This window comes from Syngnathus acus, chromosome 17, assembly GCF_901709675.1.
Source record: "Syngnathus acus chromosome 17, fSynAcu1.2, whole genome shotgun sequence".
Taxonomy (NCBI): Eukaryota; Metazoa; Chordata; class Actinopteri; order Syngnathiformes; family Syngnathidae; genus Syngnathus; species Syngnathus acus.
Window position 1 is genome coordinate 5176146 of NC_051102.1, and position 15718 is coordinate 5191863.

At 52.1% G+C, this 15718-nt stretch overlaps 3 protein-coding genes and 1 long non-coding RNA gene across 8 annotated transcripts; 2 read left to right on the forward strand and 2 right to left on the reverse strand.

Moving 5' to 3' along the window:
• Positions 1-80: 80 nt before the first annotated feature.
• dnajc1 (DnaJ (Hsp40) homolog, subfamily C, member 1) lies at positions 81-3783 on the reverse strand. The gene is made up of 12 exons (XM_037275496.1): positions 3358-3783; positions 2337-2438; positions 2211-2257; positions 1958-2123; positions 1811-1893; positions 1657-1750; positions 1507-1597; positions 1278-1441; positions 1098-1217; positions 955-1003; positions 466-866; positions 81-379 (listed from the first exon to the last, which is right to left on the reverse strand). The coding sequence occupies exons 1-12, from the start codon at positions 3502-3504 to the stop codon at positions 311-313; spliced, it is 1533 nt and encodes a 510-aa protein (XP_037131391.1). The 5' UTR covers positions 3505-3783; the 3' UTR covers positions 81-310.
• On the forward strand, positions 3073-5650 carry LOC119136785. 2 transcript variants are annotated; one of them, XR_005100804.1, is made up of 3 exons: positions 3073-3137; positions 3239-3378; positions 4951-5650. It is a non-coding gene; the product is annotated as an uncharacterized LOC119136785 (long non-coding RNA). The 2 variants fall into 2 exon arrangements; XR_005100803.1 differs by lacking the exon at positions 4951-5650 and having other exon boundaries at positions 3239-3752.
• inhbab (inhibin subunit beta Ab) lies at positions 3872-6855 on the reverse strand. The gene is made up of 2 exons (XM_037275521.1): positions 6258-6855; positions 3872-5636 (listed from the first exon to the last, which is right to left on the reverse strand). The coding sequence occupies exons 1-2, from the start codon at positions 6655-6657 to the stop codon at positions 4873-4875; spliced, it is 1164 nt and encodes a 387-aa protein (XP_037131416.1). The 5' UTR covers positions 6658-6855; the 3' UTR covers positions 3872-4872.
• Positions 6856-7688: 833 nt separating this feature from the next.
• On the forward strand, positions 7689-15677 carry amph (amphiphysin). 4 transcript variants are annotated; one of them, XM_037275483.1, is made up of 21 exons: positions 7696-7985; positions 8676-8756; positions 8846-8900; positions 8980-9074; positions 9398-9493; positions 9561-9668; positions 9761-9846; positions 9991-10066; positions 10143-10225; positions 10298-10436; positions 11607-11726; positions 11814-11897; positions 12114-12140; positions 12213-12230; positions 12379-12585; positions 14115-14156; positions 14246-14476; positions 14601-14783; positions 14845-14946; positions 15039-15159; positions 15190-15677. In XM_037275483.1, exons 1-20 carry the CDS (start codon positions 7917-7919, stop codon positions 15141-15143), a joined length of 2007 nt encoding a protein of 668 aa, XP_037131378.1. In that variant the 5' UTR covers positions 7696-7916; the 3' UTR covers positions 15144-15159; positions 15190-15677. The 4 variants fall into 4 exon arrangements, with proteins under 4 accessions (XP_037131376.1, XP_037131378.1, XP_037131380.1 ...); XM_037275481.1 differs by having other exon boundaries at positions 7689-7985; positions 10143-10436; XM_037275485.1 differs by lacking the exons at positions 7696-7985; positions 8676-8756; positions 8846-8900; ... (10 more) ...; positions 12213-12230; positions 12379-12585 and adding an exon at positions 12592-13743 and having other exon boundaries at positions 14246-14251; positions 14303-14476.
• Positions 15678-15718: the final 41 nt, after the last annotated feature.

The window sequence follows — 15718 nt, forward strand, 5'->3', positions numbered from 1 at the left end:
CTAATTAGTATCCCCAAATCAGCCTGTCAATCAAATGTTGACAGTGTGACTAGTGCCACATAAAAACAAAATCAAGTTGGGTTTGATAATAAATATTTTTATTTAGCAGTCAAAAACGGGATTGACAGGACTCATGCTGGGAGGGGCTAAGGCACATGAAGCAATGAGGTCTGGTCCAACCCGTTGAAAGAAAAAAAGAACACTTGCGACCGTGTTCCTGGGGTTGGAGGTCGGGCACGCACGCGGGCACGCACACACTCTCTCTCTCTCTCATACACACTCTCTGTCTCTCTCTCTCACTCTGCTTTCATCAGCTCTTGGCTTGTTTCCTTTTTTGGACCAGCTCTGCCAACATCTTGTAACGAATCATGCAGTCCTCCTGAAAAACAAAGGCGCCCACCATTTTGCCTGCTTGATCTTTTCCACAGACATTTTGTTTCTTCTGTAGGTTGTGCCGCGGCTCACCTTGCTTTTCCCGGGAACCACTTTGGCGATGCGATCCCAGCGCTCAACGCTTCCTCTGGGGAACTGCTGCAGGGCCATTTCCAGAAGCTTCTGCTGGTTCTGAGTCCACACTGCTGCCGCCTCGGCCGTGTCCTTGTTCTGCTGCGGTGCTGCCGCCTCTGCCGCTTCCTTCTCTTCGTCCACCTGGTCAAGGTCGAAGTCTTCCTGCCGCCGAGACCTGAGGCGCGCCCCCTCCCCTTCGCCGGTTGCAATTGCGCACTTCCTGCTCCTCCGCTTAACCGCCGCCACGTGTTGGTCCTGGTGCCGTTCCTCGCCGGTTCCACACGTCGTAATGGCGTCACAAACAGGAAGCAACCTCGCAGGAAGAGACGGCCCCTTCAACTCGGACAGCTTCACCAGACCTGCGGTGGCACGCGGACGACAGCTGAAGAAGATGCCAAAGAAGGCCGGAGCAGAGCCCAGCGGAAAGCGTGACGCCAGCGTGTCGACCTGTGCTTAGGTGGCTAAGGTCTTTGGCTTGTTTGACTTTGGTGGTCACCTGTCGACAGGAAGAATGCAAGGAATGAGACTGTCAAGTTAACGAGCAAAGCGGGTTCTCTGCAAGCGAATTGCGACGCCGGCGTGTCACTCACATCCGTCACGGATCTCCCCAACTCGTGGGCGATCTTCTCCCAGCGACCGGGCGTTCCTCCCGGGAATTTCCCCATCAGTCTGCTGAGGAGGCTGATGTCGTCCTCGCTCCACTCGGACGCCTAACGCCGGCGAAACGCGACACTTAGCGTGCGTACAGGCTAACGGTAACAAGGAGGCACCTTCTTCCTGGCGGGCCTCTGATCCTGGAGCCATTGGTCCAACTGGTCCTCCACTTCCTGGATGGATCCTGTCTGCTGGTAACCTTGCAAGTTTGGCTGCTCTGCCGACGGCTGGTAAACGGGGAAGTCCATTTTGGGCTTCTTCACCTTTGGCCTCTTTTCTCCTGAAAGCACAAGGTGGTGTGAGCTATCAATTGACAAGCTGAAGAGAAAGACGCCAGGTTCTTACTGCCTGCAACTTCCTGTTGAGCTTTTTCTTGCTCCTCTTCTTCTCTCTGCTGCTTCATCTGCTTGTAGTCTTCATAGTACTGCTGCACCTCCTGCGAATGACGAGCGCGTGAAGCTTTTGGAAAGCTACACACATTCACGGCTAGTGTACCTGCAGGGTTTGGGGCATGTGTTTGATTGACAAGTAGAGCCACATGCTGACTTTCAAAGGAAGAAGGTCCTGCCAGTGGGGGCGCTCCTCAGACCTAGACGCACACCAGAGATGATGACATCACAACTGGAAGTTGGTAGGCCAAGTCGAGTACCTGTCGGTCGCGCCGTATTTGACTTCTTCTTTGGTGTTGACCTTCTTTTTCTTCTCTCTCTTCTTTTTGGCCAGCATTTCATCCTGCAGGTGTACGGGGCGGGAATGTAAGCTGCCGCGGCCAGACGCGCACGCATGGCTGACTCACCAGCAGCTTCTCCAGGTAAACGGACCAGATGACTGCATAGTGTCCGACGGTGACAATGACAAATAGCAGGAAGGCCAGCTCGCTGTTGCTCATCTTCCTCACGCGGCGGTAGTAGAAGACGGGCTGCCGCCAGTCGGGGAGTCCGTTTATCAGGATGTCGTCGTACCTGCGCGCACCAACACAGAAGGTCGGAGGCCAGGCTGGTGCGGTGCAGCGCGGACTGACGGCGGCGCTCACCCATAGCGGTGCTCACCTGCGTCGTCTCTCGTCGTCCTTCAGGACTTCATAAATGGCCACCAGCTGCACAAACCATTTCATACCTTCTTGCGTGCACATTTGCGTATTGTCACAGCTCAAGTTGTGTTATGATGCTCGTCACCTGTCGGAATTGCTCCTCGGCATTTTCATCTTTGTTCTTGTCAGGGTGCAAAACGAGCGACAGACGGCGATATGCCTTTTTGATTTCTGATGCCGACGCATCCTGAACACAAAGCAGAGGCGACCACGGATGCGCTTGTTCAAATAGTCCAAACGATAGCAAGTGCACCCGATTGGCGGCGGCTGCAGCTGAGTCCGCATTCAGGTGGTGACTTGGGGCACGCATTTTCCTTGAAGAAAATCTCGAGGGACACCAACAAAAATCTGTTAGGCGTTAGACCAGCCTATAATGAGTTATATTACAATGAAAGACGTTGTGAACGTGCTGTATAAACAAAGTCCTATTCCCATCCATGTACATAAATGGAGAGAGGGTGGAATAATTCAATAAAAATACATATACTTTTTATATTGTATTTTTTTTTTTAATAAAAGTGAGTTTTTTAAAAAGGTTTTAGACAGTGTAAGGAACAAACTATTGAAAGTGATTGAAATGGAAAAGGATCAAAGTGACTGTTTTAGACTAGCTCTATAAATATTGCGACAATAAGAACAAAGTCACGTTTTAAGACTATTTTATGTTGTTGAAAATTCAGCTTCCTGTGCCGATGCACCACAATCAGACCGACACATGAAATCTCAAGATTCTCCGATTAGCCACCCATACGCGATTAGCAAGTGGCAGACCAGGCCTTGAGCTAACCAATTTCCCACGGCACAACTGAATGAATGTCTCTCACGGCACAGTGGTTGGAAAACACTGCTAGAGGACCCCAGCTCGAAGGAGATATCGCCCAAGTGGGTGAGGAAATTATCACACGCACAAACTGGTGCACAGATTTTATAGTGTGCTCATTTTATGTCGTGGTACAGTACGCAATGATCGGTTCCAAGTTCCTGCAGTGTTAACGATTCGCATGAAGCAGCTGCCGCGTTGGCCCCTGTGGACTGGAACCGGGTCGCGCGGTACACCGTTGGATCGACGTGCATGTTACCATGGAGATGGTCGGAATGGCACAAACCTGCTCCAGCGACAGGAAGCGGTAAAAAGTGTCCGGAATTTCCTCAACGAGGTCGAGAAGCTCGAGGTCCGCGTCCCAAGCGTCCGATGGAAGGCCGAAGGACAGGAGAGCCAAGCCGCATACAGTTAGCCATCCGTCCACCGTCATCTTGCGTTGCTCGCCTTACCTCACCGAGTTCCCGATCGGCCAGCTCAGCGGGTCGATGACCCGGAAGTGCGCGACAGTCACATCCGGGTCACGCGTCCTGACACCTTAAAAGAGCTCAATTTTACCACCTCAGCCAGGCCAACGTAAACGACAAAAATAGCTTGATTCCGCTCAACTGATTTTGTTTACATTAATGTAGTAGTAAATGTAGTAGTAAATAAAAGTAGCTAAGTTTATATTTTCGTAAATTATGTTTTGCCATTCGCGGCCTGTGCCGCGATAGAGGTCGCTATTGTTGCGTGACGTCGGATTGAAGCCGGGAAAGAAAGAAAAAAAATCAAGACTTTTTTCATATGAAGGCTTTTTTTTTTCTGCAAAAGCACATTTTCACACATTTGACTTTTGTTTTAGCCAGCAGCAAAACCCCATTGCGATTTCCACTGTTCTTGCTACCTCATACTCACGTTGAGGCAGACCTATTGACGTTTGCGCTTTGAAAGATTGTCATTTTGGCAAAATGATGTCACATTTTTGGAGAAGGCTGGCAGAATGATATATGTCGAGATGGGCAATTGAATATTTTTTTTCTTTTAGCGAATTTTACAGTGATATGCCAATCTTCCTTTGCTGCCCAAGATATTGGGGAAAGCATTTTCCCAACAACCGTCTGTATAAACAATCGTTTGTTTGGCGTCACATCGATGACAGCAGTGAAAGTTAGTCAGTTGCGAGTCGCTAGTTTTTTTCCTCCAGTGCAATATACAAAACAAAAGAAAAAAACAAATTCTTGGCTGATGGCCGCTTGACCTTTCTGACCTCAAGGTACTTCGACTCTTGTGACTTGTGCTACCGGCCGTCGAATCATTGCACTCATCAACGGACGTCATCTTGTGTTTTGGGAGAACGATGCCTTCCCTCCTATTGCCACATACTCTGCGAGCCACAACCCATCGTGTCGCCCTCTTTGTCTTTCCAAAACCAAGACCTCAACTCAGCTGTGAGTTTGTAGGTCAGTGAACAAACACATTGTTGCCACGGCGACCGGTTTTGGCCGGCCCGCTTCTTGGGTTTGGAAACTTTCGTTTCACCGCCTCGGCCGCTTCTTGTCACTCGGGAGGATGGTGGTGCATTGGGGGCTGGACAAAAACATGCACACCCTCTCGGAAGGCTTTTGAAATTCCCTCCCGAGCCAACGTTCCATCCTTAGCTTCCGTTCTTTGTCCGGAACGTCTCCTTGGTTGTCCACCAGCGTTCGACAAGACTTTTGACGCAAACGTGATCAAATATGACATCATAGCTTATTGGAAGGTCCTTCTTTCTCCCCCCACCCCCCCCCCCCCCTTGACCTACCATCTTTGGGCCGGCGTTTCATGAGCAGCCGCACTGCTCCACGATCATGTCGCGAATGTCCTTCTTGACGATCATCTGCTCGTCGTCAAAGTACAGCATGGACATGGCGCGCAGCCGCGTGGGCACGCAGCACGACTTGACGTTGGGGAAGAGTTCGGAGCCCCTCATGCGGTACTGGTTGATGACGGCGGTGTGGAAGGAGAGCGCAGAGCCGCCGACGCTTGCCATATGGTCGGCGGGACAGTCTCCCTCGCAGTAGTTGGCATGGTAACCGGACGGCGCGATGATCCAGTCGCTCCAGCCGATGTCTTGAAAACTCACGTAAAAGCGCTGCTTGCAGCACGTGCGCGTTTTGCTATCGCACTCCAAGCTGCGAGCCGTCCGTCGCCGCCGAGCGGCCTCCTCTCCGCCGCCACGCAACGCCACCGTCAAGAAGGGCCGATGGGATTGGTTGCCGCCGACCGAGGGCAGGACGGGCGTGGCGCCAGCCCCGGCGCACAGCGGGCAGGACAGCCTGAGGTGGAGCGGCCCATCGGCTTTGTCCAGCCAAGACTGGACGCAGTGCGGGACAGCCAGGACGTGCCAGCCACTGCGGCGTGTGTCCACCATCTTCTCGGCGGCGGGCACGTCCTGCTCGGCCTGGTGGAGCTGCAGTTTCACCTTGCCTTTGGCCCGAGTGCCCCGGGACAACTTGAGGAAGAGCCACAGTTCGGCCCGCTCCACCAGCGCTGCCTTGCCGCCTTCCTTGGGGAGCTCGAAGGTCAGAGTGTTGCCGGTCTCTCCTGGTACACACAAAGGCAGCAGCGACGTTAGCATTGGTTTGCCGTGTTAGCAGACATGCTAAAAAAAGCCCCCAAAACGGCCCTTTGTCTCCTGTGCCGACTAATTAGTGAGTCTGAATGAAGTCATTCATTCTTCGTGCCTCCCCCTCATTAAGGAGTTCTTTCACAAAGGTGCTATTAATATCTCGGCTCGGCGCACTCCACTCAACGCTCATTACGCTGATGTGTTTGTGTGACACATTAACCGGACAAGGTCCCGCCATGCCCGTTTGGGCTTGCCGCTTGACCGGCAGGCAAGCATGCACATCCCGGTGGCGAGCGAGCCCTCTTTGAGTAGAATTTTCAGAATACGCTCGCTTGTGAACTTTCTGGAAATGCTCAAATTTCTGGAAGTTATCTCGATCCCTTCCCTCAACGTTCCAGCAATCCTGTTCTGGGAATTTGGGGCAGTTTGGTGACTGAGTCGATCAGGTCATTACGCTGACTCTGCAACTCGATGCTCTCTGGCCTGTGTTGAGTCACGCCGACTGCCTCAAATCGTTTATCGACGGCACACGCGTTCTATTGACACTCGGGCCACATTGAGAAATTGCATTCTGTCGTGTTTGCACGTGCACTCACCAGGCTCTGCAAAGGCGATGACCTGGGCGGCAACGGCGCCGGGCGCCTCGGGGTCGGCGCTGTCCTCTTGGATGTCCACGCTGCCGTCGTTGGCCACGCGGCCCACGTGCAGTTTCTTGATGGCATTGAGAAGCGCGGCGCGGGGCAGCGCTTGCGTCAGGTTGGGTCGTGCGCTCAGGTGGAGCATGTTGAGGATGTGACGCTTGACCGCATCCACCATGTCGCTGGAGTTCTTCCTCACCTGGCCCACGGTGCAAGAGGTGCACTTGGAGGACTCGGCCTCCTGCTGGAAGCCCGCTGGGATTTCCGACTGCGGGACCAGCGAGTCTGACGGACCCAAGTGGACAAGGAGGCTCAGAGCCAAAAGTGCTGCGGGCAGCGAAGCGGAAGTCATGGCCATCTCCCGCCAGGCAACTAAGTCAGTCGATGCGCGTCTGCTCCCATTGAGCTATCGTTCTGCCTGCCTGGAGCAACTCACCTCGGCCTCAGGTCTTCTGGTGAGCTGCTGCCCTCACGTACACCAATTATACTCGGCTGTCCGTTTGATCCCTCCCTCCACCACACAGGAATTTCCCTGTGAGTCAGCCATAATACACACACACACACACACGCACGCATGCACGCACGCACACACACAAACACACACACACGCATACTTTCTCTTGAATGAATGTCACGACAGAGGAGGAGGACCACGATGTGTCTCTGATATATTCATGCCAAACACATACGCAGTCATGAGTCAGAGCGTTAGCTTCACCATCATCATCAACATCATCATCGCCTCACGTGGGGAAGAGACTCGGGTGGTGTGAGAGTCATTTTTGGAAAGAAAACGCGCGCGCACGCGCGCACGCACCCTCTGCTGGTGGGATCAAACGTCACAGAATTTTAATCATTTATATATAGTGCAAGACATTGGTTTTTTTTTTACAATTTATTTATTTGTTATTTATTTTGCTCTTACCTGGAATGTTTTTCTTTTAACTGCATAAGAGGGCAAAATGTATAATGTATGCTGAATTTGGAAAAGCAACAATTAAAATGTTCTTGAACTGTTCTGCCGAGTATGAGTGTGTCTGGCTGTGTACACGTGATGTATGATCAAGTTCTGGTTGGGTGGGTGGGTGTGGTGGGTAGTAAGTTGTAATGTCCAAAGCTTAGACCAAACCTACGCCCTTGGTGAGAAGGATGGGTTGATGACATCACTTCGAAGGTGTCCCCACCCCCAGTCCCATCTGCGCTCATGCTATGAGTTGAAACACAACTTTATAGATTTCTTACTAATTCATTTCCATCGCAGGCAGTGAAGTCACAGTCTCTGGCTCCTCCAAGGCTCAAGGTGAGATGTTTGGCAGAGCTGATGTACATTGCATTGTGGCCAATAGGGTTCTTGTGCCACTTGACGGAAGGACAGACGCGAAGCGTCAGCAACGTGCAATGGAACGCAGTGCACCGCGGAGTTGTGCTGCCCTCTGCTGGATGAAGGTAAACATACAATCATTGTGTCTGCCAAGCATCCAAGCAAAGGTGAGGATTAGGCTCCGCCTTCAATTTGCATCACTTGGTTTAGCCGCTCGCGCACGCGCTCTCTACATACCCGCAACCCCGCCCCCCCCACCCCCCTCGACGCTGTTTCGGCGTTAATCCGTGGCGGTCATGGCGGACATCAAGACGGGAATCTTCGCCAAGAATGTGCAGAAAAGACTGAACAGAGCTCAGGAGAAGGTAAGTGGCACCGGCAGCTGGACGAGGAGAAACGAAGGGGAGGTGATGATGAAGCAAAGGAGGAGTGGGAGTGGGAGTAGGAGAAGGAGGAGAAGGAGAGGGACGCTGACGTCCTTGCAGGCCGCGCGCGGTAGATTACAGACGTCAAATGTTGACGTTTTTAGATTGCTATACCGATGACGTCACTGTTGAGCGAAAGCAAAAAATGTCATTGATTGAGTGCTAAATAGACGTTCTCACCACAAATGTTTTTTTTCTGAAGATATGACGTCATGTGTGTGCGTGTGGTGTGTAAATGTATATATGTATATAGCCACGCCCCTCAGTGCCATGAACTCGATGAGACTATCTTTCATGCATGTCACGGATGGAGGATTGCCAAATATACATTGTTACCAGATTAAAATATTTTTAATATAGCGAGGTGCAGTATGTTTTTTAATTAAAGGTGAAAATAAAGGCAGAGGCATTCGATGGGCTCAATTAAATCCTCGTCTGCAGCAACATGTCATTGCGTGTTTGATTGACATTTGTGATGCGACGCTTACTATGCAAGCGTGTGTGTGCGCTGTGGCTTTGTAAAGTACATGGCGGATGCAATTGCTGGTGCGCTGCCGCTGCATTGAAATCCCATTGAAAGCGACATGCAAGTCCAGGCAATATTTGGACAGATGTTTTGTGACGGCGCAGGTGCTGCAGAAGCTGGGAAAAGCAGACGAGACCAAAGATGAACAGTTTGAACAAGTTGTCGTCAACTTCCGAAGACAAGAGGTAAACATCACGCGCGGCACGCAACTACGGCTCACAGCTGTGACCTGCCGCACACTCGGGTTCTTATTAACGAGTGCTTTGCGTGTCAGAGTGAAGGTTCGCGGCTGCAGAGGGAGATGAAGGCCTACATGGCCGCCATCAAAGGTGACGTATGCCGTGAGCAGTGTTATTAGCCACTACGCTCGCGTTGACGCTAATGCTTGGCGCTTTCGTTGCGGTGCAGGGATGCAACAGGCCTCCATCAACCTGACGCAGTCCCTCCATGAAGTCTACGAGCCGGACTGGCACGGGAAAGATGATGTCATGACCATTGGCAAGGTAGGCCTTTGTTTTCATTCCTAGCGCACATTGCTCCCGCAGACGCAACGAGCGGGCATCGGACAAAAAGAGCGCGTCGGAGCCGGAGCACGTTCTGTCGTGGGGTATTTGGAGGGAGTGGCATTTTGCCGCTCGAATGCGTGCCACCCGTACAAAAAACTCCCAAAAGCCCAAGTGGGGGAGAATGAGAAGATCCACAAAGGATGCCGAGCCGGCACACCCACATTGACGTCATCCCAAACAATATGAGATCAAGTCGTGGAGTAAAAGCCCAATCATTTTCAGCAGTCTGTCATGTGGTGGTTTTTTTTTCCCCTCCATAGGATTGCGATGCATTGTGGGAAAATTTCCACAATAAAGTGGTGGACTCGACACTGCTGAATCTGGACGCTTACTTGCTGCAGTTTCCTGACCTGAAGGTGATCGGCCGTCACACTTGTTAGCTTTTCGCGGCTTTCGAAGTAGCTGACGCGTTCCCCTCTTCAGACCCGCGTGGCCAAAAGAAGCCGCAAACTCATCGACTACGACAGCGCTCGTCATCACCTCGAAACTCTGCAGATGGCCGGGATGAAAAACGACCGCAAGATGATGAAGGTCAGCAGTCTAGCCTGCCCACGTCTTTGTCGCTTGAATCTAACTAAGCTAGCTAACTCATCATTTGCCGTCTCCTGCCCTGACTTTTGCAGGCTGATGAGGAGCTGAGGAAGGCCCAGCGAGTGTTTGATGAGCTCAACACTGGTCTGCAGGATGAACTTCCAAGTCTTTGGGACAGGTAGGTCCCTGTGGTCATCTCATCACCAATTTTGGGAGGGGAGGGAACAAGGGGGTGGCTGTAAAGAAACTGAAGCATCATCGACAAACGGCATGTTAGTCGGACGTATTGATGCAATTCAAATCGGGAGTCGTTGCCTTTCAGCCGCGTTGGATTCTACATCGGGACCTTCAAAAGCGTGACCAGTTTGGAGACCAAATTTCACCGAGAAATTTCTCTGGTAGGACGAAGCCACCTAAAATTGTTCAAATTGCATTCTTGGCGCTTGGTGATCCCTTTGCTTGCTCCGCCGGCAGGTGTGCAGGCAGCTGTACGAAGTGATGACGCAACTTGCTGAGCAGCACGCTGACAAAATGTTCACCATCCAGGGAGCACCCAGGTGGGTGGAGATGACTCATGGCTCAGTGGACATGTTCGAAAAGCTCAAGACATTTCCATTTGGCTCCTCTAGCGATTCGGGGCCGCTGCGGCTGGCCCGGACGCCGTCGCCGCCCGAAGACCAAAGTCCGCCCGAGAGTCCGGAAGCCCGTTTCGATCACACGCTCCGCCCGGTTTCTCCTGGGCCGCCACGGCCCAAATCTCCCATGCAGGTGAGTCTGCGTGGACCGAGCGGAAGGGGAAGCCGGCCTTTCGCTTTCTCATGACTTTTCCAAGGAGTCGCAAATGTTTGCAATGCGCCCAACGCCGAGAGTAAGTTGGAGGCGCGCGACCGCGAGCCGAGCGTTGAGCATGCTAGTGCCCGACAGGCTCGATTTGTTGCTTAATGTTCTGTGGCTGTTCTTCTTTGCTGCACGCGCATCTCTTGGATGGTGAGTCAACCTGGGACCTGCGTTTGTGCTTGTTTGTGTGGACAAGTAACCGTGTGGTGGCCTCAGCAACATGTTTGTCAAGGGCATTTGGACAAACATGTTATGTTTGGCAACGTGATACAATTCTGGGGAGGGGGGGGGTGCTGTTGGTGAGAGTGGCCGGGAGTGTAGATGAGAGCGCTGGAGTGGCCGGGGGCGCTGTTGGTGGGAGCGCTGGTGTGGGCGATGGCAGTCGAACAAAATCCCGGACAATTTTGAAATATTTTCAAATCCCGGATATTTTTTTCGGTCTCTAAAAAGACCGTCTCGTCCACGCCCCTCGGCTACTGCTTGGCTCTTTGCAGTGTCCCATCTGTTTTCTGTCAAGCCAACCAGCTGTTAGCTGGCGTCATAGGCTAGCTCACGTAGGCGCGCCGCACACCGGCTCGTAGTTGTGCCAAATTTGAACGGCGTTCTGATGTCGCTGTTGTAACGGCCGCGCATTTGCTTTGGCAACAAATATTCCGGGAACAAAGTGAAATCTGTCCGGCTGTCGCCACCAACTCGGCCTCGTGTGTGAGCATATGTTGTCCTTAACAGTCAGACTTGCCTGCATTTATAATTTGTGACTTAAAAGCAAAATGCAGGGAGCCGTTACCGCCGCCACCGAAATGGCCAATAGGACGCAGTCGACGGAGGGGCCTGGTGTCTCCTCGTGCGTGTGCGGCTGTCACTTATTGTCTTTTTTGGGGGCGGGAATGTCCCGTTCAGTTACCTCTTGCAGTCCTTGGATGGAGCGTGGCATCTTAGGTTATTGCAGAAAGCAACATTTGGGGTTGGGGGGGTGTTTTTCAGCACATTGTTTCCTTTAGTTGGGTTAGAGGGAAAACATCTGAAGTAGTTGAGTTTCTCGCTCGTGAAGGGGCTGCTAAAGGATGTTTGTTGAATGATGGCAATTTTGCTGTTGGGCAGATGAAAAAGGGCCCGCCGGTTCCTCCACCCCCAAAGGCCACGCCTTCCAAGGAGGTAGCGGAGGAGCATATCATCGACCTGTTTGGAGGAGAGTTTTTACCGACGCCCTCACCATCTCAGGTCTGAGCATTACGCTGCACTATACTGCGCTATGCTACGCTACGCTGCGCTACACGTTGCCCGTTTAACCGCCTTGTGCGTCCACAGCCCAACGAAAGGCCAGGAGAATCGCTCCTCGATCTCGATTTCGACGCTTTCCAGCCGGATGACAGTGTGTCGCCAATACCGCAGGTTGTTGACACAAAAACAAGGCACTGAGCCATAGTGGTGGAAAAACAAATCACCCTTTTTATATCACAATAATGATATGGCACAGTGTATTTTTTCTCCCGTTATGTAAGACGTTAAATAATCATCAAATAATCATATTAGAGGAGCTATTATTCGTGCTGCTTTGTAAAATGTCCACACAAGTGTAAACTTGATACTTCCCTTTCTCCCAACAAGACGGCCGCGCCTTGGGATACGTGGTCGGTGAGTGCCTTTGCCGTCGCCACGCTCGATTGGTCGGTGACACCATTTCATACATCAACTCTCTCCTTCTAGGCTCAGCCAGCCCAACCTGTGAGTACGTCTTCATTGAGCTCCAACTGCTTTGTTGCGGGTATTCCAGACAAGACCGAGACTGAAACTAGAGAATCCGAACGTCCGGCAGCACTGTCTTTGCCTGGCTTCGTGCGACTTTAACATTTCATTCCTTGCTTTTGCTCAGGCCTCAGAAAGCGGCTTTGTGGCTAACTGGTTAGCTGACTTTGGTTCAGCGGCCACCAACGGAGAGGCCTCCACAGGGGAGGCTGCCACAGGAGCTCCTGAAGGGGCAGAGGGAGGGGATGGGGGTGGCGATGGAGAGCCAGTCACCACTCCTCCTTCTCCTCCTCCTCCTCCTCCTTCCAAGGACAGCGAGGCAGCAGAGGATGAGGTTAGCGGCCGAGATGAACCGTCTCAAATACAAGCAGCGGGGCCGCAGGACACCTCCGCGAGTTGGGGCGGTGCTGAAGCGGACAAAGGTGGTAATGATTGGCAAGAAAGGACACGTGTCACGTGCGGAGATGCTACAAGTGATGCCTCGTTAGGTGGGATGGACACGCAGGTGGGAGGCTCCTATCCTTTTGCAGAGGAACCGCTGGCCTTTGACCTGGATCCTTTCGCGGAGGCACAGGGAGAAGGCACGGCTCCCGACGATTCTCTTGTCGAAGCACGGGGAGGAGTTGACTTGGATGTGGCTCTTGTTCCTGAAGCGCAGGGAGGAGAAGGGGGATTAGGCGCAGATGGAGGAGCGCTCCATTCAGCTCTTTTTGCTGACATAGGGGGAGGGGGTGCATTTGATTCTGACCCTTTTGCTGAAACCCGCGGAGCGGGGGGATTTGATTCGGATCCTTTCGCTGGCATAGAGCGAGGAGACGGCACGTTTGAGTCCGACCCTTTTGCCGAAACTGCAGGAGCGTTTGAGTCCGACCCTTTCGCCGAAACAGCAGGAGCGTTTGAGTCCGACCCTTTCGCCGAAACAGCAGGAGCGTTTGAGTCCGAAACAGCAGGAGCGTTTGAGTCCGACCCTTTCGCCGAAACAGCAGGAGCGTTTGAGTCCGACCCTTTCGCCGAAACAGCAGGAGCGTTTGAGTCCGAAACAGCAGGAGCGTTTGAGTCCGACCCTTTTGCCCGAGCCCTCGGAGCAGATGCCGTTCCTTCGGATCCTTTTGCCGAAACACGGGGCCCGGATTCATCCGATTGCACTCTTTTTGCCGTATCCTGGGCTAGAAACGATGCAGGTTGTTTGAAGTTAGAAGCCAATCTCGCGGCAGACTGTTCTCTGCCCTCCGGAGATGTCGGAAGCTGGGGGGATCCTTTTGCAAACAGTCTTTGTGCAGCGTCTGCAGATGCCGACGTGTCCTGGAAGCAAGCTGGCAAGAGCAGCTGCTCGGACCCTCCTAATGAACGCACGAGCTCAGCCACGGACGTCCAAGGCGTAAATGTTGCCAAAGTCCGCAAGGAAGCTGAAACTTCGGACATGTCCGAAGATGAGGCTGCAAACCTGAGATTTGGAAAATTGTACTACGGTGTAGCTAAAGAAAAGGAAGAGGTACTTTGCTAGCGCGCTACTTTGGCAGCCAGTAGACGTCAGTTGACATTCCAAAGTAGCCACTAACCCAAACCCAATCTTGCCTTCTCCTCTTAACACCTACCCGTGTCTGTCGTGTGATAGAATGTTGGCTCACAAGCATGTGATTGCCTCGAGCTCGCCAATTACAATGTTTGAGCAAAGCCCGTTCTGCCCAAGGCTCGTCGTCATTTAGCTAGCGAGCTCAGTTTAGCGATCTCACCTTAGCTATCTGGATCTTCTAAAATTCATCCTTTCCCTGCAGCGCCCCTCACCTGCACCCCTTCTTGACACATCTTTGCTTTTGACTTTATTGTTTTTCTTGAATTACCGATTCTCGTCCCATTCTGCAGGATGCCACTGGCCCGTCATTCTTTGATGAATTTGATCAAATGGTGAGTAGCCATTTGATGATTTCCAGTCTTCCAATGCTTCTCAAACAGAATCAAGGATATGGCAATGTGTCTTGTGTGTTTTGAACAAGAACGAAGCTGATCCTGGACCAGCTGAGCCTTTGGAGATGCCCAATCCAGCTCCAGCTGCTGATCCTGGACCAGCTGAGCCTTTGGAGATGCCCAATCCAGCTCCAGCTGCTGATGAAGAAGCGCCTCCGGACTCCCTGGCTGGGGAAGAAGACCAAGCGCCGCCGGTGCCTGCTGCTGTTGAAGAAAAGAAACCGGAAACTTGCAACCCTCCTCAGGAAGAAAACTCTTCTGTGAGTTTCTTTCTCAAATGCACTTTGACAATCTGAGGCCACCCCACTTGAGCGTCAAGTCGTCGCCTCCCTGTTGTTGCAACTGGATGAAAAGGGCACAATTTGCATTGCGTGCGCTCGGCAGGGAACCATGCCCATCCCATCTGTGGTGATTGAGCCCGCCTCCAGCAATGAAGGCGACGACGATCGCGACGCCGACATGATCTCGCCCTCCGCTCCTGGTGACAACTGCGTGGCGGCCGACACGGCTCCGCCCAAAGCCGCGGCCTCGTCGCCTGGGGGACTCCCCGCTGACTTCTTGTACAAGGTCAGACTAATACCGATGCCTTTGCCGCATCAAAAAACAACGAACCGGGTGAAAATTGCAGGTTGAGACCATGCACGACTTTGAGGCGGCCAACAGCGATGAGCTGGACCTGAAACAGGGTGATGTGGTCTTGGTGGTTCCCACCGCTTCAGCCGAGGACCAGGTGAGTTGCCGGCCAGGCCACGGGTGTCTTTCTATCTGCTGAGTGAGGTCAAAACCGGGACGGACGGATGTTTTTCCGTGCTGCCGCTGCAGGAAGCCGGCTGGTTGACGGGATTCAAGCAAAGCGACTGGGTGATGATGGGAAGCGGAGCTCCAAAGGGTCTTTTCCCAGAAAACTTTACACAGCGTTTGGAGTGAGGAGCCTTCCAGCCCGCAGACCCGCAATGCCTTCCAAAGCATTGCAGGACTTTTGGGGGATTTTGTTTGTTTTCCCAGGGTCAACCCTGCGCTCTACCCGTGAGGAAACAAATCGTGAGTACGTCTTAGTGTGTGCATGTTCCATCTCAAAAGGCAGTAAAGCAAATTGTCACCCAAAGGTGTCTCATCGTGCGTGGTTAAGAATCCTCCTGAGTCACAAACTCAGTGATGTCGTTATTTGTGCTCATATTTACTTTGGTCATCAGTGTCGTGCAGCAACCAGATGTGACATTTCATGTAGTTCTTCCCGAAAATAGATTGCTCCTCTGCATCTTCTTACAGTGTTATTGTTCTTTGAACATGCTTGTGTAACAGAGCGAAAGGAAATTGTCCTGTCAAAGAATAAAGGTTCACCTGCGTTTCAGTGAGAAATCAAATGTGAAATCAGTATGAAGTTGAGGATAGCGTATGTGCAAATCATGTCACGGTGTCTAATTGTATTATCACAATAAAGATGTTTGGTTGAAATTGTCAGAATGTTTTGCTTGTGTCCAATTGATTCCATCAATATAAAA

Coding starts and splice junctions, on each gene's coding strand:
- inhbab (XM_037275521.1), bottom strand. CDS start 6,657: ATGGCCATGACTTCCGCTTCGCTGCCCGCAGCACTTTTGGCTCTGAGC. Junction 5,637..6,257: donor CATCGCCTTTGCAGAGCCTG/GTGAGTGCACGT, acceptor TGTGTGTACCAG/GAGAGACCGGCAACACTCTG.
- amph (XM_037275481.1), top strand. CDS start 7,917: ATGGCGGACATCAAGACGGGAATCTTCGCCAAGAATGTGCAGAAAAGA. Junction 9,075..9,397: donor ATGTCATGACCATTGGCAAG/GTAGGCCTTTGT, acceptor TCCCCTCCATAG/GATTGCGATGCATTGTGGGA. Junction 14,947..15,038: donor CCGCTTCAGCCGAGGACCAG/GTGAGTTGCCGG, acceptor CTGCCGCTGCAG/GAAGCCGGCTGGTTGACGGG.
- dnajc1 (XM_037275496.1), bottom strand. CDS start 3,504: ATGACGGTGGACGGATGGCTAACTGTATGCGGCTTGGCTCTCCTGTCC. Junction 867..954: donor CCTTAGCCACCTAAGCACAG/GTCGACACGCTG, acceptor GTGCCACCGCAG/GTCTGGTGAAGCTGTCCGAG. Junction 380..465: donor TGGTTCCCGGGAAAAGCAAG/GTGAGCCGCGGC, acceptor TTTGTTTTTCAG/GAGGACTGCATGATTCGTTA.